This window comes from Dreissena polymorpha, chromosome 7, assembly GCF_020536995.1.
Source record: "Dreissena polymorpha isolate Duluth1 chromosome 7, UMN_Dpol_1.0, whole genome shotgun sequence".
In the NCBI taxonomy this organism is placed as follows: Eukaryota; Metazoa; Mollusca; class Bivalvia; order Myida; family Dreissenidae; genus Dreissena; species Dreissena polymorpha.
The window spans coordinates 25,846,657-25,872,336 of NC_068361.1; the positions used below are offsets into that span (position 1 = coordinate 25,846,657).

At 34.9% G+C, this 25,680-nt stretch overlaps 1 protein-coding gene across 2 annotated transcripts in view; it reads left to right on the top strand.

Annotated features, from left to right (window-relative positions):
• The window catches only part of LOC127838555 (glycerophosphocholine phosphodiesterase GPCPD1-like), a 67,597-nt gene that overhangs the window by 23,954 nt on the left and 17,963 nt on the right, over window positions 1-25,680 (top strand). For both annotated transcript variants that reach the window (XM_052366371.1, XM_052366372.1), the window contains exons 12-16: window positions 1,406-1,498; window positions 3,272-3,346; window positions 9,116-9,152; window positions 11,895-12,022; window positions 14,157-14,287. In XM_052366371.1, the coding sequence (XP_052222331.1) occupies window positions 1,406-1,498; window positions 3,272-3,346; window positions 9,116-9,152; window positions 11,895-12,022; window positions 14,157-14,287 (464 nt within the window). The remainder of the gene's footprint in view (window positions 1-1,405; window positions 1,499-3,271; window positions 3,347-9,115; window positions 9,153-11,894; window positions 12,023-14,156; window positions 14,288-25,680) is intronic.

The window sequence follows — 25,680 nt, forward strand, 5'->3', positions numbered from 1 at the left end:
GGTCAAAGGCCAAAAAAAAAAATAAAAATAAATTCTCCATTCAGTCTCTTACTTACTTCTCGTGGAGCTGCACATTTTAAGTGGTGAAAGGTCAAGGTAAAGGTCAACCTACAAGGTCAAAGGTCAAAATATAAAAAAAACATACATTTTCATAACTTTTTTAATATTGAACACAGCAACTTCATATTTGACATGCATGTGTATCTCGTGGAGTTTCACATTTTGAGTGGTGAAAGGTCAAGGTTATCCTTCAAGGTCAAAGGTCAAAAATAAAAAAATAAAAAAAAATCATTTGTCAATTCAATCTCTTACTTACTTCTCGTGGGGCTGCACATTTTGAGTGGTGAAAGGTCAAGGTCAACCTTTAAGTTCAAAGGTCAAAATATAAAAAAACATAAATTTTCATAACTTTTTTTAATATTGAACACAGCAACTTCATATTTGGCATGCATGTGTATCTCGTGGAGCTGCACATTTTGAGTGGTGGAAGGTCAAGGTCATCCTTCAAGGTCAAAAATAATTTTTTTTTTTTTTTCATTTCTCCATTCAATCTCTTACTTACTTCTCATGGAGCTGCACATTTTGAGTGTTGAAAGGTCAACCTTCAAGGTCAAAGGTCAAAAATAAAAACCATAAATTTTCATAACTTTTTATGCCACCGGATCGAATGATCGGGGGCATATTGTTTTTGGCCTGTCTGTCTGTCATTGTGTCGTTCTGTCCCAAAACTTTAACCTTACGTAAAGTTTTGCAATAACTTTTGAAATATTGAACATAGCAACTTGATATTTGGCATGCATGTGTATCTCATGGAGCTGCACAGTTTGAGTGGTGAAAGGTCAAGATCATCCTTCAAGGTCAAAGGTAAAAAAAAGCAAGCAGCGCATTAGGGGGCATTGTGTTTCTGACAAACACATCTCTTGTTTCTGATGCTTTGTTTATTCAACAAGAAAAGAGATATTATTGTTAATAATACAATCAATACTATTTACACAGAAAAAGTTTCCTGTGAAATAAGCATGTTATATTTTTCAAAAGAAATAACAGATGTTTAAACTGAATTGAAATATATTTTACTAGTTTTGGGGAAAGATCTCCGGTCACAAGATACTTGCGGTTGCTCAAAAGTTTCAGGGTGGAACATTGACATTTAAGTGACATTATTTAAATTTGTATTTGATCTGTGGCATGTGTTAGACCATGTCTTGTAATTAAGGTTTAAGATCATATTCATAATCATTTGTCATTTAATATTTGCAAAATTATATTTAATTTAAACAGCTTTTAAACATTTTTTGTGTTGACCAGCCGAGAGGCGCGGAGGGGGGAACTAAAGAGAATCTGGGTACAGCACCATGCCATTTCACTCTACATAATTTTGTGGACTGGGACTTTTAATTTCCAGGGTGCAGATTTTGTAGAGTTCGATGTGCACCTCACCAAGGACGAAGTACCTGTGATATACCATGATCTCAAAGCGTTAATCACCTATAGAAAGGTAAGTGCAGTGAATCCACTTATGAGCCTTGTTCTTGGTAAAGTGGGCTTAATATTAATCAAGGACGACACTTTCCACCTAGACTGGATTTCGTTTAGAAGAGACTTCCTTTAACCCTTTACCACTTAGAAACGTATTTAAAGGGACTGTCAACCACGAATGACAAAAAAAGAAAAGTTCTAAAATACCGTATTTTTTTACAATTATTAGTTTAAATTGATTAAAATTTCACGACTGGTCTATTACATTACTTGAAAAAAGTTCATATTTTCAGTATATTCTATAATAAAATTTTGCGATTTGAAATTAAAAGTACATCGCGAAAATAGGTGACATAACGATATACACACTATAAATAACGCAAGTAAATTGATCATTTTATATATAAAATATATACAATTCACTACGCATGCACAATTTGCATTCCTGGGTTAACCACGTGACGATGATGATCAATATACTGGCATTATTTATAGATAACTGGTAAGTTACCTGGTAGACATACCCAGTAAAATTTATTACCGAATATATACTGAAAATATGAAAACTTAACACATTTTCAAGTAATGTAATATACCAGTCGTGATATTTTAAACTCAATATAAACTAATAATTGTTAAAGAATAAGGTATTTTACAACTTTTCTTTTCTTCGTTGTCGTGGTTGACAGTCCCTTTAAACGCTTTTGTAGTCCCTTAGAAAGTTAAATTTAATTAAAGATCTTTCTTACTAGATTCAAGTTTTAAAGGTTTTATTTCCAATCCTTAGATACTGATGAGCAGCAATCAGCATAAAACCTGAACAGACTGCGAGTTACTCGCAGGCTGTTCTGGTTTTTTGCTGTTTGCACATAGCCATTTTCACTTTGCCTCTGAGTGGGAAAGGGTTGAACACAAAAATAAAGTGTTGTCCCTGATTAGCCTTTGTGGTCTGCTCAGGCTTATCTAGGAGACACTTGACGCACATGAATTGAGGCCATTTTTTCCGAAGCACTGCTCATATTATTGTAATGTTCAGGTGTTTGACAGCCCAAAACTCCTCATAATTTATATCACAAACGTTAGCACAGGATGTCAAAAAAACAGGGTCAATTGTGAGATGAGAATTAATCCGATGATTTTTTTTAAGGGGGAGGGGGGATAGGGACAAATTCTTTGAGTGTGCGATCATTTAAAAACGAATATTGTTATAGCCTCGTCGACCTTCCGGACATTTGCGCTCTGATTGGTAAGCGGCTGGCCCTGACATGAGCAGTTATTTATCGTAAAATTCTACGAACGTTGCAAATGTCAGCCATCTTGAGATGACAAATTATCTAAAAATGAAAATGGCTATGTGCAAACAGCATCCAGTAACTTGCAGGCTGTTCTGGTTTTATGCTGTTTGCTGCAATTCAGTATTTAAGGTTTGGAGATGAAGCCGTAAAAACATGAATCTAGTAAGAAAGGTCTTAAATTAAATATAACTTTCTAAGGGACAACAAATGGGAGAAAACACATATCTAAGTGGGAAAGGGTTAAATCTTTAAAGAGTATTCCTGCTGCTTCAACACCATTCTATTATAACTGAAACAAAATACTCTTAACCAATGCTATTCGTATGAAACTAATTTTTTTGGATTTTTGTAGGTCCTCTGAACCACAAAATAAACTGTCCAACAAAAGTTCAAGTCTTATATCAGCTATGATAAAAAACAAGGAACATACATGAATCAACAATACATTTGTTCTGATTAACTGAGGGTTCTTTAGACTAGAAATGCATTTGTTGTAGAAGAAAAGTGAGGAGCTGGAATTATTTGAGATACCAGTGAAAGACCTGATGTTTGATCAACTCAGAAATATGAAGGTAATAATTGGCTGATTTGTTATTTATTTGTTGTTGTAATAATTGTGTTTTTTTATGTATTTGTTAAAAAAGTGATTTTTTTGTTACAGAATGAAGATTATAATTTCACGTAATGCAAAAGCCCAACTTTGTTGTTTAAATATGCCATGATGACATTAATTTGATTATCAGCAAGATGTCACTACCTCTCTTCTGCACATACCTGGTCGATGTATGCCTATGGAGTATTATGCTCTTTCCCTGCCCTTAGTTTACCGGTAGTTTAAATCTATTTATTTATTGAAATGCTCTCGAATTTGATTACCAGGCCTAAAACCAGTACTTGGTGTCTTTGGGAGAGATCGAAAGAATGCCGGCGAAATGGGGATCGAACCATTGAACTTCCGGTTGCTAGGCAGACAACCTATCCAGCTCTTAAACAACAATATTTCAACAACAAAAATGAACCAAATAAAATAATGGGATAAGAGTTGCTGATAAACGTGTTATGTGCCTATTTTTCCTTTTTAGCTCACCTGTCACGAAGTGACATGGTGAGCTTATGTGACCGTGTGATGTCCGGCGTCCGTATGTGCGTGCGTGCGTGTGTCCGTCAACAATTTGTTTGTGTAGACAATAGACATTTAATTTTTCATCCAATCTTTATGAAATTTGGTCAGAATGTTTATCTTGAAGAAATCTGGGTTGGGATTGTATTTGGGTCATCTGTGGTCAAAAACAAGGTCACTAGGTCAAATAATAGAAAAACCTTGTGTAGACAATAGAGGTCACATTTTTATCCAATCTTTATGAAATTTGGTCAGAATGTTTGTCTTGATGAAATCTGGGTTGGGATTGTATATGGGTCATCTGGGGTCAAAAACTAGGTCACTAGGTCAAATAATAGAAAAACCTTTAACAGCATAATTAATTGTTTTTCACTAAGTGTATAATAATGATTTATATATCAGATTAAAGAGAATACAATTTTCTTTATTATGGTTTGTATTTCATGAAAATCCATAAAAGATAAGTGTTATTAATCGTTGCTTAATTATTGAACAAAGCGGATTATCGGTATTGATTTTTTTCCTGACAAATGCCGTCCCAGATATTAAACTCTTTCAGCTGTAGACTGTGCATCAATACATCTCTGTGCTATTGACCTGAAAAATTGATGTGCAGTCGGCATTAACACCGGTCAGAACAGGTCATCAAGACAAAGGAATATTACTGGTGTGAAAACAAAACAATGGTGTAATCGTACATCGTAGCGCCTTAAATAAACAATTACATCTGATTAAAGATTGCTGCCAATTTAAATCAATTTGAGTAAAAGCCGTTAGCGAATTATTAACTTAGTCACACAATGAACGTAAGTAAAGAAGTTGATAATTGATTTTAATTTCGAGAAGTTTGTAATGTTGTAATGATTAAAGGCTAAATTAGCTAAAGAAACTTCAGCGTACAGTTTATATATTATACCTGTAAGCTGTAGCCAACCCCGTATCGAAAGTCAACCAGAGTCGTAACATATTTATGTCACGCTATAAATCAAAGAAAGCTCATTTTCTTGGATACATTTCTACATATATTAGTGAATGAATATAAATTACTGCATCGGGGAATATTTTAAGGTTCAAATGTTTCAAATGCATCTTACAATAGATGAAAATAACTATCATCAGTCTGAAATTCACAATTATGACGTCATTGTCGCTTTGTCACGTGACGAGTTTTTATTTGGATACTTTCAGATCGACCTTGACATTTTTTGCTGAAATTGTAAAAATTACTTTCGTTTTATGTAATCTTTTATTTGTGATTAACAACTTACGTCTGGTAGATTATAAGACTGATTTCAGTGTGAATCAGGTAGTTTTAAATAATATTTACTTTGAGTTTGTATTTACACTACCATAAAAATTTGTTTACAAAACAAGCCAGAATAATCTAAAATACCGGGAAATGTCATTCTGAATTTGAAAACACTTGAGCATATGGTATGTTACTAAAAATGGAAATAACTTGATATAACCGTGAAATCTCGGTAGATTCGCATTTCAAGAAAGTCTGTCACATCGCTGTTTTTTCTCGATATGTAAGAGCAGAATAGATAAATTTTAAATGTTAAAGATAGTATTTTGTGATAGAATATATCAGTTTAATGTGAAAAATGTCAATCTTTCCAATCAAGTGGTTGATTTGAGCCAATAACTGCATTTAAAAGCTGTTTTGGACCGGTCTTTGTTATCTGTGAACTTTTCGGGAATATCAGGTTGACTTTCCTATCAGGGTTGGTCCATAACTATAAAGTCGCGCCAGTCAAAAATCATAAAAAGTGACATTTAAAGTTTTGGAAGCCAGAACTAAGGATAAATGTGTTACAATTGAGAATGATGATAGATGAACAGGAATAAAACCCTTGACATTTTCGGGTATAAAGTGTCGGAAACTGCGACTGTTATTATGGCGACCATTGGCAATAAGCGTCCTTTGGACTCTGACGAATCTAATGACCCGGTCTCAAAAAAAATCAAATCTGATAATAGATCATTCAAAGACGTTTGGCTTTCGGAATTCAAGTGGTTAGATTATAATGCAAAAGCAAAAACGATGTATTGCAAAATATGCATACAGTTTCAAAAATCAAATTCATTCACATCTGGGTGTAGTATGTTGAAACAAGAAAACATTTCAATACACGAAAAATCAAAAGGTAATAAAAAAGAAGGTCAATCAATATTCATAATAAATATATATTGACACTTTTCAAAATGAGCTTTTTGTTTTGAACTTAAGCAGATTTGATTTTGTTTATGTCAGATCACAAAGAGGCCTCACAAGCTTCTAGTCGTAAAACATCAATGACAAATGCGCAGGCTGCAGTAATATCCAAAAGTGAAGCAGCTGTAGTGTCTGCTATGACTAATGTGTACTTTGCTGCACAACATACTCTCGCATCATAGCTGGTTCCAGACCTGAACAGATTGCGTGTCTTGCAGGTAAAAAATAAATAAAACATCTTTAAAACAAATTTGAATTATTTTAAATTGATTGATAAATTATTATTTTTTTAAGTTTGCTAAAAATATTGAGCAAAATATATTTGAAATTATAAATTATATTTTCAGGTTGCAAATTTGTATTTATATATTTTCAGGGTGCAACCTAGCTCAATGACCTTCGAGTTGACAGCCACACGTCATATGAACACAGCTCCTGTGTGTCAGAATTTCAAAACTGTATGGCAGACGTTCTGAGGAGTGATCGCCTCCAGAAGATACAGACATCATGCAAGTACAGTATCACGATCGATGAGAGCACAGACATTTCAGTGAAGCAAAATTTAGTGACCTATGTTAGACTTTTGGAAACTGATGAGTTTGGAATGGCTTTGCCACATACTTACTTTTTAGGTGTGGCTGAACTTCAATGAGCAAATGCAGAGATCATACATGAGAATGTAGTTAATTTGCTTGGTAGAAAGGGAATTGACATTCAAAATTTATGTGGGGTGAGCACTGACGGGGCTTCTGTAATGGTTGGGCGAAATTCTGGGGTAGTCACCCGTCTGAAGCGTGCAGTACCAGATGTGTTGGAAACACACTTCTTAGCACATTGGTTGGCATTGAGTTGTGCCTGGGCAGCCGATACCATTCCATATTTGGTGAATTACCAAGAGATTCTGAATTCTGTTTATAAATTCTTTCAAATTCTCCAAAAAAACATGTCCACTCTTTTGCAAATTCAGATGGTACTAAATGGGGGAACAAAGAAGTTCAAAGAAATGTTTCACACTATGTACTTCTATAAATGGTTTGTTGTGAACTGTTTACTTTTGTTATGCACACATGATGATTATAGTAATAAACATAGTAAAGCTTTGTTTTGTAGTTTCGTCTTTAACACCCCTTAGCCTAGGCTTTGCTAAAACTTTGGCTACAGTTTTTAAAATTTGGCTACACAAAATTCCATTTGGCTAAAATGTTGGCTACAGAAATCTTTGGGCCAGGGGAGCCCTGTTTGGATTGTATTTGGGTCATCTGGGGTCAACAACTAGGTCACAAGGTCAAATAATAGAAAAACCTTGTGTTGACTATAGAGGTCACAGTTTTCATCAGACCTTAATGAAATATGGTCAGAATGTTTGTCTTGTTAAAATCTGGGTTGGGATTGAATTTGGGTCATCTAGGGTAAAAAATTAGGTCAAATTAAAAAACAACTTTTGTAGACAGTAGAGGTCACAGTTTTCATCAAATCTTTATGAAATTTGGCCAGAATATTAATCTTGATGAAATCTGGGTTGGGATTGTATTAGGGTCATCTGGGGTCAAAAACTAGGTCACTAGGTCAAATCATAGAAAAACTTTGTAAAGACAATAGAGGTCATAGTTTTCATATGATCTTAATGAAATATGGTCAGAATGTTTATCTTGATAATATCTGATTTTGGATCGTATATGGGTCATCTGGGGTCAAAAATTAGGTCACTGGGCCAATTCTAGTAAAACCTTGTGTAGATGAAAGAGGTCACAGTTTTCATCACGTCTTAATGAAATTTTGTCAGAATGTATTAATTAATGAAATTTGGCTTTTGATTGTATATGGGTCTAATAAAATTTAAGTTCATGAAGCAAGGTTAGTCAGGTGAGCGATTCAGGGCCATCATAGCCCTCTTGTTTTAACATGGTGACTTTTTGGATTAAACAATCTAGACAATTAGATAATGTTGATGGGTAGTTGACCGTTGACAGTTGCTGGCATAATGATATGCACTTGACTCTTGTTTACTGCATAAATCTGCCTTAAATCAGTTTTCTCAGCAAACGTATACGTAAACCTTCTTTATTATCCTCTAGCTTAACTGACTGAAGCTATACTCTATACCATTGAAATACTATTAAGCAAAATTTCAAGATGAAAGAACGATTTATAATGCAAGTTTCTTGCTTTGTACATAAACACTCATTCATAAAGCATTTGAATAAAGATAACCTGTATTTTGATTAAAGTCAAGCCAAATTAAATGTAATCTTTGCAGCATGTTTGTTGCAGATGAACAGGTATATACATGTACTTGGAATACTGTCAATTGCTAGTTTGTCAAACCCTTGTTCCTGGGATCTTGTATTCATTATCCTTACTGTCCGCAAAATCCTTTGTCACCAACCTTTGTTAGAAAGTTGTCCAGTATATTAAAAATAAATTTGGGCCGTGCTCTGTACAAAAGGGGTTTCATGCATGTGCGTAAAGTGTCGTCCCAGATTAGCCTGAGCAGTCCGCATATGCCAGTCAGGGACGACACTTTCCACTTTTATGATATGTTTCGTTTCAATAAATGCCCTTCTTAGCAAAAATCAAGTTTAAGCGGAAAGTGTCTTCCCTGATGAGCCTGTGTGGACTGCACAGGCTACTATGGGAGGACACGTAATGCACAGGCATTAATCCACCTTTTCACAGAGCACGGCACATTTTCTTAAAAAAAATAATTATCAGTTTTGTCCATCAGCGTCTTTTATGTTATTAGTACCAATGCTTCCTTCACTGATCAATGCAATCACTATCATTATAATAAATATGATCGTCGTCATCCTCATCCTCAACATTATTGTCTTCATCAGTAGTAACAAAAGAATTATTTAAATCGCAGCAATTTTAAATTAAGTTTAAACAATACTTGAACTTTGAGATTACATTTCTGGGATAAATGTTTTAATAAAAGAATTTGCCAATACTAGGTCTTTCTGAGAGCGCCTTGTTTGTAATGTTGTATGTTTCTTATTGTAGCTTTCGCATCCCGCCTTGCAAGCAGAGTATAAGTATGGTAAGTACGCAATGTGAAACAATAGTGCTTACCCCTTATATTGTCATTTTATTATCTCACCTGAGCATGAAGTCCGTTTTGGGCTCTGTTGTCTGTATCATCAACTTTTAACCCTTTCCCACTCAGAAGCAAATTGAAAATGGCTTTTGCAACCAGCATAAAACCAGAACAGCCTGCGTGTGACTTGCAGTCTGTTCAGGGTTTATGCTGTTTGCTGCTCATCAGTATCTAAGGGTTGGAAATGAAGCATTAAAATTTTTAATCTAGTATGAAAGGTCTTAAATTTAATTTAACTTTCCAAGGGACTACACATGCATGAAAATATGTATCTAAGTGGTAAAGGATTTACTTGTTACCACTCTAGAGGCCAAAATTTTCATACGACCTTGACTAAACTTGGTCAGAATGTTTATCTGGACATTTTCTAGGCTGGGTTAAAAACTGGTTGACATCTGTCCAAAAGCAAGGTCACCAGCTCATTGTGTAGAAAAACCTTGTAACGACTCTTGACTCAGTGTTGATGTATCTTTATTTGAATGAAAACCCTAATTTTCACTACTATAGAGGCCATATTTAAGACTTTATGTACAGCAAATAATACTTGGTCAGCATGTTAATCTTTTCTAGTCTTAGATTTGAAATGAAACTTGTCGCCATACGCCTCCCACATCCATAGATTCAGATATATTTAACCAGGTTTTCCGAAGGAAAAAACTGGTTATTAGATTGGCGAATGCGGGCGGGCTGGCTGGCTGGCTGAGGGGCTGGCGGGCGGGCGGGCGAAACAAGCTTGTCCGGGCCATAACTATGTCGTTCATTGTCATATTTTAAAATCATTTGGCACATTTGTTCACCATCATTGGACGGTGTGTCGCGCGAAATAATTACGTCGATATCTCCAAGGTCAAGGTCACACTTTGAGTTCAAAGGTCAAAATTGGCAATAAATGAGCTTGTCTGGGCCATAACTATGTCATTCATTGTGAGATTTTACAATTATTTGGCACATTTGTTCACCATCATGGGACGGTGTGTCGCACGAAAGAATCACGTCAATATCTCCAATGTCAAGGTCACCACAACTTAAAATAGATTTATTTTGAAACAAACTTCAAAGGGGGTTAATTTTGTTTGTTCATTTCAAAAGTTCAGTTTGAGTTGTCTCCCTTAATCAGATTTTTTTTCACAATGAAAGCCTGGTTTTGTGACAATTTTGTCCCTTGTTTCAGATTGTTTCTATTCCCAAACATATGGGCTGTGCTCTGTGAAAAGGGGGTTTATTACATGTGCGTAAGGTGTCGTCCCAAATTAGTCTGTGCAGTCGGCTTTAATGACATTTTTCCTTTAAGGAAAGTCTCTTCTTAACAAAAATCTACATTAAGCGGAAAGTGTAGTACCTGATTAGCCTGTGCGGACATTTGCTTTTAGGCACAATTTTAATAAACTTGAATGTGTTTTGTTTAATTTAAACTTTCTATTCAAATTCAATAATTTAATTTCTAAAAGTGAGTTGACAACTTCAAAAACCGTCTTCTCTAAAACCGCAAGGATCAGGGCTTTAATGTGTGGTGTGTTCGTGGTTTTCTACTAAATCTGTTTATATCATGCCTCCAGGGTCAAAACCTGCCACACTCCAGGGGTCAAATGATGTATATTGGTTTATTTAGAAAAAAACTTTAACTATCTTCTGCTATGAAACCCCACAGCTCATGAGTTAAATATTTGGTATGTTATATGCTCCTCAAAGCTTTTTTCCAACCACGCCCTTTGGCGCAAAATTGGTCTTGCTGTGGTCAATACTTCTTTTCCCTGTGTTTACTGAAAACTTAAAAAAAATAGTATTCCTCACTGAAACTGTAAAGCTGAGATGTTTGGTATTTGGCATGTAACATTGATTGGTGGTCCTCTAACAAGTTTTTCAATCATGCCTTTTGGGCCAAGACTGGTCAACCCAGGTGTCAAAAAGATCGTCACTGAAACCACAAGGATCAGGGGTTTAATATTTGATGTATATCATCTTATGGTGGTCCTCCAGTAAGTTTGTTTAAATCATAACCCAGGGGTCTAAATTGTCCCTACCCTAGGAGTGTCTTGTGTTTCTTATATTTATATTGGGAAAGTCTTGGAAAATGTTGTAAACCTCAAGGCAAGGAGGTTTGTTATTTGGCATGTAACATCTAAAAGCTTCCCTTTGCTATGTTTCTTCAAATCATGTTCCTTGGTTCAAAACACGCCATACCCAGGGATAAAATGATCTATATAGATTTAAATAGTAAATTACTTTAAACATTTTATTCTTTTAAACTTCAAGGTTTAGGTGTTTAATGATTGTTGTGCGACATCATATAATGGTCCTTTAGGGTTTTTTTAAAATCAAGCCCTTGGGGTCTTTATTGACCCCACCCAGGTTAAAAAAAAATTCTGGTAAAAACTTAAATTTGTTCTAATACTGTCTCAGACTGTATCAGATCTGTGTCATACTGAGAAACAACTAGATTAAATCCACAGTTAATAAAATACACACACACATATTTAGTTTGTTCTTTTGTGTCGAGTACAAGTGTGGAAACATCTGTTAAAGCTCATGATGTTACATTTTCTTTACCTGTTGTGAATTCTGAATATCATGATTTATAATGCCTTTTAACTCACCTAAGCATTATATGTTTTACATTATATTGTGTAAACAAATATACATAGATGTGAAAAATTCTGCTATCATTTCTGTGCCTTTATTTTCCAGAGGGTATCCATGACGATGACCTTGACCCCGTTGACCTTCAGCCCTTCCCATCCCTGGAGCAGGCCTTTCAGAGTGTGGACATACACACGGGCTTCAACATCGAGGTCAAGTTCCCACAGACAAAAATTGTGAGCATTTACCATAAGTAAGAAAGGTCTTCAATTTAATTTAACTTTCTGAGGGACTTCAACTGCGTCAAAATACGTATCTAAGTCATAAAGGGTAAATCATTCATAATTTTAAAAACAAACAACAAATGACCATCATTACAGCGAGTTCCATGTAACACCTGTTTTAAGTCCCATGTTACACCTGTTATGAGTCTGGTGTAACACCTGTTTTGAGTCCCAAGCAACACCTGTTTTGAGTCCCATGTAACACCTGTTTCCTGACCCATGTAACACCTGTTTCCACTCCCGTGTAACACCTGTTTCAAGTCCTGTGTAACACTTGATTCCAGTCCTGTGTAACACCTGTTTCAAGACCCTTGTAACACCTGTTTCGAGTCCCGTGCAACACCTGTTTTGATTCTCTTGTAACACCTGTTTCCAGACCCGTGCAACACCTGTTTCCAGTCCTGTGTAACACCTGTTTCCAGACCCTTGTAACACCTGTTTCGAGTCCCGTGCAACACCTGTTTTGAGTCCTGTGTAATACCTGTTTCCAGTCCCGTGTAATACCTGTTTCCAGTCCCATGTAACACCTGTTTCAAGACCCGTGTAACACCTGTTTTAAGTCCCATGTAATTCCTGTTTTGAGTCCTGTGTAACACCTGTTAAGAGTCTCGTGTAACACCTGTTTTGAGACCCATGTAACACCTGTTTCCAGACCCTTGTAACACATGTTTCACGTCCTGTGTGACACCTGTTTTCAGTCCCGTGTAACATCAGTTTTGAGTCCTGTGTAACACCTGTTTTGCTGCATTTTATTGGTCAGGGTCATGCTTATCGGTCAAAGGATTTTAGGAATAATGCTGTTTGTCAGGACAGGAAAGTTGTCATTCATTGTATGATTTGAGAGTAACTTGCTACAAATTTTTGCCATCTATAGATGGCTTGTTACCTGTAAATCTGCAGCAGATGATAACTTTTGTACCTAGAGCATCGTTAGTGAAGTTTTAAAAGTCCTAAAGGTTAACTTAAGCTTGGTTCTTTTAAAAGCATAATTGAGCATGGAGCATGCTTGCTGCTCTTTTAGTACCTGACCTACCTTCCCTAAGGCAACCTAAACAACTCACAATGCTCTACTATCTTAATATTTATTTCTGTATAAAAAAATTGTTTTCATAATATTTGCCTAATTTGGGAATGGATGCACACATATTTTTTACATGTTTAAAATGTATTGTATTTATGATGTTTGCATGTAATTTAAATATGCAGTTATACTCAATAGAATAAGATCAGAAACAATACAGTACCGGTAATTCTCCTAAATAACATTCCAAAATAAATATGCAGCGCCCAACAGTGTCTATTGTCACACTACCGGTAATCAATTATATAAGTTACTGTGAGTTTGTATAAACATTTGCATATAAATCATTTGGAGGCACCTTTGTTCTGCTTAATAAAAGGCTGCAATTGCCTGATGGAAGGGATTAATATCCAAGTTGGAAGGGGCTGTGTTCCATTTTAGGGGCTTATGACATACCCAGAAAGGTTGAATATCCTAAATGAAAGGGGCCATGATCGGATTTATCCATATTTGAGGCAAATGTCATAGACAAATTCTTGTTCATGCATGTATGATGTTGTGTATTATTTTGCAAACCTTCAGGATGGGACGGGCAATCTCAGTGGCTACTTCGACATGTATGATGTTGTGTATTATTTTGCAAACCTTCAGGATGGGACGGGCAATCTCAGTGGCTACTTCGACATGTATGATGTTGTGTATTATTTTGCAAACTTTCAGGACGGGACGGGCAATCTCAGTGGCTACTTCGACATGTATGATGTTGTGTATTATTTTGCAAACCTTCAGGACGGGACGGGCAATCTCAGTGGCTACTTCGACATGTATGATGTTGTGTATTATTTTGCAAACCTTCAGGACGGGACGGGCAATCTCAGTGGCTACTTCGACATGTATGATGTTGTGTATTATTTTGCAAACCTTCAGGATGGGACGGGCAATCTCAGTGGCTACTTCGACATGTATGATGTTGTGTATTATTTTGCAAACCTTCAGGATGGGACGGGCAATCTCAGTGGCTACTTTGACATGTATGATGTTGTGTATTATTTTGCAAACCTTCAGGATGGGACGGGCAATCTCAGTGGCTACTTCGACATGAACAGATTTGTAGACATCATCCTGGCGTCAGTGTTCAAGAATCACGGTGGCCGCCGTATCATCTTCTCGAGTTTCGAGCCTGATGTGTGCACCATGTAAGAGTTTATATGTTAACCCTTTGCATGCTGGGAAATTTGTCGTTTGCTAAAATGATGTCTGCTGAATTTCTAAAATCAGCATTTTCTTTGTGTTTTTTTCAAAGAATACTATCAGAATAGCAAACAGTTTGGATCCTGATGAGACGCCACAAGTGTAGGAAGTAAATAATTTGTTATATGCAAATATGGTTCATTGATAACTCCTGAAATTCAATGTGGAGTAGCAAAAACATGATTTTAAATTACAATAAAATGATCCCGGGGGGTAACTTCCTATATACGGGCATATAGGGGTGTGCCGAAAATATGGGGTGTGTTTTTCAACTAAAATTATAGATATGGGTATGGTTTTGAGCTTTTAAGTATAGAAACGGGTTTTGAAATCAGAAATTTGCTTGTATATAAATGGATATAGATTTGAAAGTATCAGTATCAAAATGGGTATGATCAATTTTATTATTGTATATAAATGGGTATAAAAAAGTACATTTCAGTAGCGACAAAGATGCAGAAACTTGACTGTTTTTATCAGTTTGTACAATTTTGACGGACGGGATTGTGTGCACATTTTTTCTTTTCCTGTCGAGGAATGCAGTTTGCTGGTTGACGGTAAGAAATGGGTATTGAAATGGGATGGGATTACTCCCCCCCCCCCCCCACCCCCCCCCCCCCCCGGTAAAAGGATACGAGAATTTAATGTAAATTGCACTGGAGTGAAAACAAGGTAAATGTGAGATTGCGTAACTTTGTTTTCAATATCACCGCCTTATATCACATTCTTGCATCATGAGTTTGCAACTTCAAATTTTTTCTTAATTTCTTGTACTAACTGCCTTGTAACCTAGATGTGAATATTTTGAAACAAGTGTTACTTTTTTTTGGTCAAGGTTCTTAATTCTTCAATCACTGCCAAGATTCCTTAGCATTGCTGGTTTTGTGTACCATAATAAGAATGTTATATTCTTAAGGATTGTCTTATAACCCAGGGATTTTTCACCATTTTGGTAATCCATTTGGGATACTTTAATTTCGAAAAAATGCGTTGCTTAGACTAAACATGGGAAATTAGTTTTTTTTTTATTTTTTAACAAATTCTTAAATATTGAGAATGAAAGTGATTTCCAAAAATGTACTATGGTTTAACTTATAGAACTTGATGGGAGAGGAACTAAATGTTTAGATTTATTTATATTTTCCCTCAAAAAAGAATTTTTAGGTCCCATTTGGGAAAATTTACACTTTTTTCCATTGGAAATTGGTCCCTCTTCTGGCCCCAAATTTAAATGAAAATAAAACACTTTATAATTTTTGTTGAAATGTCTGCTTTGAATCTGATGACAGTGTCTATGAAAACTGTTGTGAGGTTATTATACATTATCACATCAGGACAGTTATTGCCTTTTAAGAAGTTGATACGTTAGAGTATTTAAACCTTATATAAAAAAAAACTGTCATTCCAACTGTCGTCTTATTCAGACTCTTCTCATTTATCTCTGCAAACATTATCATCTAAAATTAACAAAACTTGTCATTTTCTCAGAAATAGTCTGCACACCAGTCATTCACCATCATGATGCTATCAAAAATGGTTTTCGATACAATGCCTTTTGGGACTTAAGATAAAAAATAAAGTATTATGAAAACACGATATACACAGAAAAGAGATGTGAAAAATGCATACAAGAATACAAAAAAAACATTTTAAAAAAGCAACATAAAAGCAAGTGTCACACTTAGCAAACACCTGTCAAATGATGCCCAGAATTACATCAATGTTCATTAGCAAATATGTTCAATTCAAAGTGGTTTACACATTTTGTTTGGTCACTTGTCGGGTTATTTAGACAGGGAATGATTACATCAGTTTTTTTTATATTGAGGTATCAAATTTACCTCACTTGGCCCTATTTAAAAGTAACATTTCTTACACCCACTTAGAGCATTGGGCTTATTCATACCTATGTGCATTATTTACCTATCATAGTATCACCAGTACTTGTACCTATCTATAGCATTTTCACTTACAATGGTTAAGATTGGAAACCGTAGGTTTAATTACGAAGTTTGATTTATGATCTTCAAAATATTGAATGAAAATTTAATGTTGACAATTCACAAATCTAGCACTGCCGCAATTTTTTACAAAAACGTCCGTTTTGAACTGTTAAAGACTGACTTTGTGCTTAAAACTGTCAAAAAAGGCCATTTCACAATTAAAAATACATTTCGTTTCATCGCTTTTAATTCCAACTTTGCAAATTTTGTTTATGAATCATTTAACTGTCATCGCTTGTTTTAATTGATTACAAATGGGAATTGATTAAAAATATAAATCGGTGAAACCAATGTATTTGTTCAAGCGTTTCCGATCAACCTCACATTTAAACAAACAAAATGGCGTTGTGTAACTTGCGTTGCTATGTTAAAAAGATTTTAAAAAACATAAAATAATCCCAATTTATTGCAATTCGCGATTGCAATAAAGAAACAAAAGATTTCTAAAGCGTTTTTACAATGCACTATTATAAGGGACATGGATTAAATTATAAGGAAAGTCAATTGTAATTTTGCTGAAAGCAGATGATTCATGTATTGATAACTGAGAGCAAGACATGTTATTCTTTATCTTATCTGTTTACAATTGTAAATATTGGTTAAACTAAAGTATAACTGTGATCAATTTATGTGGTCATTAAGTTTAATGCATTTTCATGATGCGCAGTAATATTCAAACAGTGTATGTATTTATGCTTTGTAAAATCTGAAAAAATAAAATAATTGGTTTTAATTTCTCACATAAGTTTATTAAGCGAGACAAGACAAGATATTGACGGGGTTAAGCTTTTCTATGGTTTTAGATAGATTTTACCAGTCAGAATATTGTTGATCTAACTGTAAGTGTTTTTTGTTGAAATTAAGTGTCAAGACAATGAAAATATGATTTTAATGAAATATTTACAGACATTGCAATATGATGCAAGTATTAAACATGTTTTAACTAAACTAATTCTTAAACAACTCAATTTCACAATTTGTACAAGTTTGCCACTCTTTTTTTCACAATTTTCAGAAGTTCGCGACTCATTTTTTTCACAATTTTGAAAAGTTTGCGACTCCTTTTTAACAAAGTAAGGGGGCTAGGGCAGCTTCACAAAATCAGGAAAAGAAGCCCTGGAGAATATTGAGTGACACAAAGCAGACTTGCCGCTTCAGTGGCATTTGCTGCCTACATAGTGGACAGGTCATTGTGACAGATTTCTCAAATAACAAAGTGAAGCGTTTGTACAAGCATTACAATGTGTCCAGTAACTGTGACGTGTCTGGTAATCCATGGGACATTTGCCAAATCACATCCAGTGAGGTTGCTGTAACTGTTAATAGAGGCTTTCAGTTTATATCTGTGATCAATGGGCAGCTGGTGAGTGGGAGGAAGTTCCAGTCACCCAATGAGGCTCTTGGTATTGCCCTTCCATGAGGAAGCGTTGTATGTCACCTCTGGCATTGCCTTGTACCTCTACACTCGATATGGATAACTTGTGGGAAAAGGTGTACAAGTCTGCTGGTGGCTCTCATTCAGGTAAATTTATTTATGTATATATGCAAACAAACAATAATCTCTATTATTGATATTTTAATCACTTATGAACTTTTTTTAATTTCTTTTCTAGATGAAAAATTTAATAAAGGACCAATAATAGTAATGCATATATTATAATCCTGATCTACTTATTTATATCTTCTTTAATGTTTTTCAGTGTATAAATGTGCAGTTAGTCCTGCTGGGGACAATATCTATGTCACCAACAACGTCATGCACTGGCATAATCACTCTGGCTACAGATGGCACCCTGATATCCACCTTTCAGGACCCTGAACTACAAGGCCCATGGTATGTTCATGTTACACCTGCAGGACAAGTGCTTGTCCTTGGATGCAGCGGCTCCCATGCTGTCATGAGGGTGGATCATGAATGAAGAAAGAAACTGACAACACTGGTATCACAGAAAGATGGGCTCAGCAGACCAGTGTCTGTTTGCTATAACACCAAAACTGTACAATTTTGGTAATGGATTTGGAATAAATGTACCTGTGGAAACCAAATGATATAAACACTGTTATCAATCTTGTGTCACTTAGTCATTGAAACACAATTAATGAAAACAAGTCCATTTCTGTTTTCATTGTAATTTATTTTTGTTTATTTAATGTTAACACAAAGTTTTACAATGTTCATAAAATACAAATTAACAGCAAGACTCTTGAAGAGCCTCACCAGCATTAACAAGAAATTATGACCTCTCTGTACAGTGGACAGTGGTTCATCGTGGACTGACTTTCTCTCTAATACTAACAGTTTATATACCCATTTCACCCTAGATGGTTGTATTTCATACATGGTAAGATGCGTAACTTAAACTGCAAAGGTCTAGCTTATTACTGAGTAATGTAATCAATAAATGATGTTTTTGCCTATTGGCTTGTCAGTACATGAGGAAGTCAGCTGGGTAAATAAATTAATAACTTTTAATAAGGCCATGCCATTAAATTGTTGTTCTTGTACACACAAGACTGCACCATGAAATTTTTGTTTTTGTAAATAAATGATTTTTTAAATGTTTAATAGATAATGTTCAAATATTGTTACGTTACACAAGTTTCCTTTTTTAAATGGCACATTTAGTCATACAATGTTTTATATAGGTAAGAAAAAACATGTGTACAGTTTGTTTTGTTATTAACTATAAATTCATCTTTTTCTTGACAATTGGTTGTTTTAATTCTGTAAAGAGTGTACCATTTAATTTATGAATGTATGATAGCAATCTATAATGTTGTTGCTAATATCTTCTTGATTCTTGCTTCCTATTAAACAAACAATAAAATATCTTTGTTTGCCAATGCCTTCTTTGCCAATGAATCTACTCTAAAGATTTTCTGGCAGAAAAATTAAATCTTTTTATTAAGATTAATCTAGCTTGCCATAGACTTTAAATTATTAAATTAAATGTACCGACTGAACACCTTATATTGGTCAAAGATTGATAAAACCTCCTTGTATGTCATAGAATATCTCGTTTAACCATGGTCTTATGTATTTGTTACAAAATAACGTCATAATTTAAGTACAGTTAAACTTAAACCGGCCTTATGTTAGGTAATTATTTTAATGTTTTAATATTTGATGATTATTATTCTGATTAATCTGTTTCATTATCCATCAGTAATTTTAGAGAGATAAATATGTTATTGTTATTTATTTATTTTCCAATGATGCTAATGGTACTTGGCATATATTTGCTATTTTTGTATGTGTCCCTTTCGAAGCGTATTGGAGTCATAATGCCACAAATTTTATGTTTTGAAAGATTAATACTATGGAATTCTATTAAATTTTTACAATCAGTTGGATGCGTTTCTTTTACAATAACTTCTTTAGGCTTACATTTTTAGTGTGGTCAAAATATAGCCAATTGTTGTTTATTTTACCACTTAAATAATATATGCACTTTTGTGTATCTGACTTTTTGCAAAAATATACACTAAATACTGCTTATTGCTATTATCCTGGAATAGTTTTGAGGACTTGAATCAGAACAGATGGAAGTATTTACATATGAGGGCCATATGGAGTGCTATGACAAAATGTTGCTAATTACTGCTCACACAATCATACAGCAGTTTCTATTTCTTTAAAGGCTTGATATCTTAAGTACCTTATGAGCTTTTGTCTAAGTCACCATTTGGCAGGAATGTCCCTGAAAGGGTCATTGTCTGCGCTTGCAGAGAGCCTAATAAAGCAGACACAATGGTCGAGTGTGTTTGTGTGTCCCAACTTAGCTTTTCTGGACTGTAATTTTGTCATTCAAAGTGCAATTATAAAGTAATACAAATGTTTACCATCATACGACCACTTGGGACATGTAATACCCATCTTCTTACCTCAAAGGTCAAGGTGTCTCGTAATCGTTCATTGTTCATGGACGACACATTGTTATAACAACGTTCATTACTAATTTTTTATTAATCTCTATTAATGTTAATTTCTCTGCATAATGTGGGATAAAATATTCAACAACATCATATATCAGTTTCTAATCCAGTTAAATGTCTTACATAACTAATATTTTCAGTTGTACAAATACGTTGTGATTGCAACATGATTGTGTCTTTTTCCATCTGTTCACCTCTAGATCTAAATGCTAACTGATTATTTTCCTCCAACATTTGTCCCGTGAAACTCAGTTATGAATTCCATTGGTCAGTGTTCTATAGTGCTTATTGCTGGTTGGCTAGATTACTAAAGATAAGTAGATTTCTTGCATGGCATATGCATTTCCCAATAAGTGGCATATGCGAGGGCCAGTTCATGAATTTTCTTCTTCAACAAACATAACATTTGCCTAAATAGTAATAAATTATTTAAACAAGTTTGCTTCTTTCATGAATTAGGCAAAAGATTTTGTTTGCAACATTTTTCAATTTATAAACAATTAAGTTTGGTTTAGAAATTATATAATGTTCCTTGAAAAAGTAATAAGTTAAAAGAATTTCACATCAGTTATTTTACAAAGAAGTTTTAAAACAGTTACGTAAAATGTAAGTATACCAAAGGGGATACTATAATGCTGTTTATAATCTGATTCAGGCTAGTCACTTAATTATGACTTGGATTCTCTTAATAATACTTTTAGTATTTACTATTGTTTAGGATGTTGAGTTTTTATCATAAGTCAATAATGTATCTATTTAAACTAATTACTTCTTTAAAGTAATAGCTGTAATAACTATCATATTATTATTCCCCGCAAAAGGCAATTGGATATATTTATTCCATTGTCAGTCCATCAGTCGGTCTGTACAACACTTTTCATGGCTGCATCTCAGAAACTCTAAAACAGGTGTTTGAATATAAACAATGATAAGTGCAATGTATAAAAATCATAACCCTACACTTTCTTAAATAAGAGTTATTAACCTTTGTTGTTTTTATGCCCTTGGTAGGGTGACATATAGCATTTAAACTGTTTGTCCGTCCGTCCGTCCGAAAACTTAAACATTGGCCATAACTTTTGCAATATTGAAGAAAGCAACTTGATATTTGGCACTCATGTGTATCTCATGGAGCTGCACATTTTGAGTGGTGAAAGGTAAGGGACAAGATCATCTTTCAAGGTCAAAGGTCAAAAAACAAATCCAAGGGATGTATCAAGCTTTAAAGGGAGTTTCTATTTATCATTTGGCAGGTACAGAACATTTTTACAAGGGAAGTAATATTTTTTATTATATCCCTTTAAAAAATATTACTTCCCATGTAAAAATTATTTGTACCTGCCAAATGATAAAAAAAAGCAGAAAAGTAGGGGGCATTGTGTTTCTGACAAACACATCTCTTGTTGTATGATGTGACTGTTTTAATGCCCCCTTTCGAAGAAAAGGGGGCATATAGGGATCGGACTGTCTGTCTGTCTGTCTGTCCGTGTGTCTTTCCGTCACACTTTGCGTTTACTGGTTAGCGAGTATTTGTGGGACAGCAGTATTTACCGGACTTTCTATTTATTTCGTGTATTTCGCAATTTTCTTCGTCAGATACTTACGGATGTTTGTTCTCTTGAAGTTGACAGCAAAAATTTGTTAAACGCTTGTATTAAAGTTAAACAAGTGTGAGGTTTTCAAATCTCGTAGGAATGTAATGCGACTTCCTGGCGGGGGATATTAATAGCCCGCGCATGCTCAAAAGAAATCCCTTACTGAAACCCGAACTGTGTGCTTGAGATTTTCGTTTGTCTACTGTAATAGAGCAGGTCTCAATTATTTGTATTACAACCTTTTATTTTACCAAAAACTTATGTGTTTAACACGCACACATGATTTAAATTATAGATTTTTATACCCCCACAAATGAAGTTTAGAGGGGTATATAGGAGTGAACTTGTCTGTCGGTCGGTCGGTCTGTCTGTCGGTCCGTATTAAGTGTCTGCTCTATAATTCAAGTAGTTTTCATCCGATCTTCACCAAACTTGGTCAGAAGTTGTATCTACATGATGTCTTGGCATAGCTCGAACATGGCCCTTGCCGGGTCAAAAACTAGGACACGGGGTCACTTAGTGCGTTTAAAACATTTAGCATGTTGTCCGCTCTCGTGTTCAAGTAGTTTTCATCCAATCTTCATCAAACATGGTCAGAAGTTGTATCTACCTGATGTCTAGGCCAAGTTTGAACATGGGCCTTGCTGGGTCAAAAACTAGGTCACGGGGTCACTTAGTGCGTTTTAAACATTCAGCATGTTGTCCACTCTCTAATTCAAGTAGTTTTCATCCGATCTTCACCAAACTTGGTCAGAAGTTTTATCTAGATGATCTGAAGGCCAAGTTCGAACATGGGCCATGCCAGTTCAAAAACTAGGTCAAAGGGTCACTTTATACGTTTTACACATTGAGCATGGTGTCCGCTCTCTATTTTAAGAAGTTTAAATCCGATCTTCACCACACTTGGTCAGAAGTTGTAACTAGATGATGTGTAGGTCAAGTTCGAACATGGGCCATGCTGGGTCAAAAACTAGGTCACGGGGTCACTTAGTGTGTTTTAAACCTCACCATGTTGTCCGCTCTCTAATTCAAGTAGTTTTTATCCAATCTTCACCAAAATTGGTCATAAGTTGTATCTTGATCAAGTCTAGGTCAAGTTTGAATATGGGTCATGCCGGGTCAAAAACTAGGTCAAGGGGTATCTTAGTGCTTTTTTTACATTCAGCATGGTGTCCGCTCTCTAATTCAAGTAGTTTACATCCGATCTTCACCAAACTTTGTCAGAAGTTTTATGGAGATAATGTTTAGGCCAAGTTAGAACATTGGCCTTTCTGGGTCAAAAACTAGATCAAGGGGTCACTTACCGGTAGTGCGTTTTAAAAATTGAACATGGTGTCTGCTGTTTTTTGTGAAGACGACATATGCAAAATATTATGTGTCAATGCAGCATGTGGGGGTATTCGTCACGTCTGTGACAAAGCTCTAGTTTACATTAAAATTCCACACAATTTGGTGTATACATACATCTGCATTGCTCACAAAATGTACTAAGTAAACAATTAAATATAATAGAAACAAATCTCATTTAACATTATAAATTCACTGTTTGGATTTTCTCCCTTGAAAAATAATATTCTTCTTTCCACAAATATCTATAAATAAACATGCTTATTTATAGATATTTGTTCGAACTGATATTGGAATTAAATTATTAATCTATTAACACACTCAGAAAGCGACATATTTCACTATCAAAGTAATGTATTTACGTCATTTTAATGTTAATGTTAAAAAAAGTGTTATTTAAACTCTTATTTGTTTTAAAATACTAAATTTATATAAATGTCCAGTAAATACTTCTTGAAAGTGGAAAATTACCTCCCTTTAATGACTCCATATACGGCCCATGTACATACGCAAGCACACATCAAAAAATGTTTTGTTTACATTTGCTTGTAGATGACAAACCCAGGATATATCAGTAATTATTTTATAATTTTTTTTGTATTATTTTGAAAGTTATTAAATAATAACCGTAACTTTCGGCCGAGAAATACTCGCTGACAAGTAGGTTTCGAAAAATGCTCATAACTTCTATGTCCCTTGAGATATAACCTTCATATTTGGTATGCATGTGTATATGGACAAGGCCTTTCCATATGCACACAATTTTTTACCCCTGTGACCTTGATCTTGAACTTAGGGTCCGCGTGTAGGTTTCGAAATCTGCGTTTAGGTTTCGAAAAATGCTCATAACTTCTATGTCCCTTGAGATATAACCTTCATATTTGGTATGCATGTGTATATGGACAAGGCCTTTCTAAACGCACACAACTTTTTACCCCTGTGACCTTGACCTTTAACGAAGGATCCGCGTATAGGTTTCGAAAATCTGTGTTGAGGTTTCGAAAAATGCTCATAACTTCTATGTCCCTTGAGATATAACCTTCATATTTGGTATGCATGTGTGTATGGACAAGGCCTTTCCATATGCACACAATTTTTTACCCCTGTGAACTTGACCTTGAATTTAGGGTCTGCGTTTAGGTTTCGAAATCTGCGTTTAGGTTTTCGAAAAATGCAAATAACTTCTATGTCCCTTGAGATATAACCTTCATATTTGGTATGCATGTGTATAAAGACAAGGCCTTTCCATACGTGCAAAATTTTTTACCCATGTGACCTTGACCTTGAATTTAGGGTCTGCGTTTAGGTTTCGAAATCTGCGTTTAAGTTTCGAACAATGATCATAACTTTTATGTCCCTTGAGAAATAACCTTCATATTTGGTATGCATGTGTATATGGACAAGGCCTTTCCATTGGCACAAAAATTTTGACCCTGTGACCTTGACCTTTAAGTTTGGGTCCACGTTTAGGTTTCGAAATCTGCGTTTAGGTTTTGAAAATGCTCATAACTTCTATGTCCCTTGAGATATAACCTTCATATTTGGTATGCATGTGTATATGGACAAGGCCTTTCCATACGCACACATATTTTGACCCCTGTGACCTTGACCTTGAAGTTAGGGTCCGTGTTTAGGTTTCTAAATCTGCGTTTAGGTTTCGAAAAAAGCTCATAACTTCTATTAAGCGTTTATAGGGGGCATAAGTCATCCTATGGTGACAGCTCTTGTTGGCTATATCTCGGATGCCATAAAATATTTCAAAATGAACCTTGATAGGTGTATAGTTATCCATGATTAGAAGTGTCATGTGCAAGAGCCATAACCCTTAACTTTCTTAAATTAGAGTCACTGCCCTTTTTATCTTTAAAAATAACCATTATTAGATATTATCATGCCTTCATTCTTTGATCTTATGGAAACAAAACCTGACAAAATGTTGACTAATGCATTACATTATTGGAGGAGAGCCCTAAATACTAGCCACCTGAATCCTGTGGGCCCCCAAATATTAAATAAACAGGCCTACTAAGTCTTAAACATTTTGATGACCTTATAACCTTTGCCATTAGTGTAGTTCAACACTACATATTGCTTCAATATCTCTAATTTTACATTTAACACTTTATTGGCCTAATAACCATTATGATATTTAACTCAACACTACATATTGCATCAAAATCTCAAATTTTCATTAATCTCTTTATTTATCTAATAACCATCGCCATTATTTAAGCTCAACACTTTATATTGCATCAATACCTCTATTATCTCTAATTTTACATTCAACACTTTATTGGCCGAATAATCACCTTCCTTATTGTAGTTCAAAGGTAGATATTTTATCCTTAGCTTTAAGTCTATATTAAACACTGTGGGCGTTATTGCCATCTTCTGTTTAGTTGCTCAATGCCAGATATGCAAAATTAGCTTTTATATGAAAAAACACTTTGTGGGCTT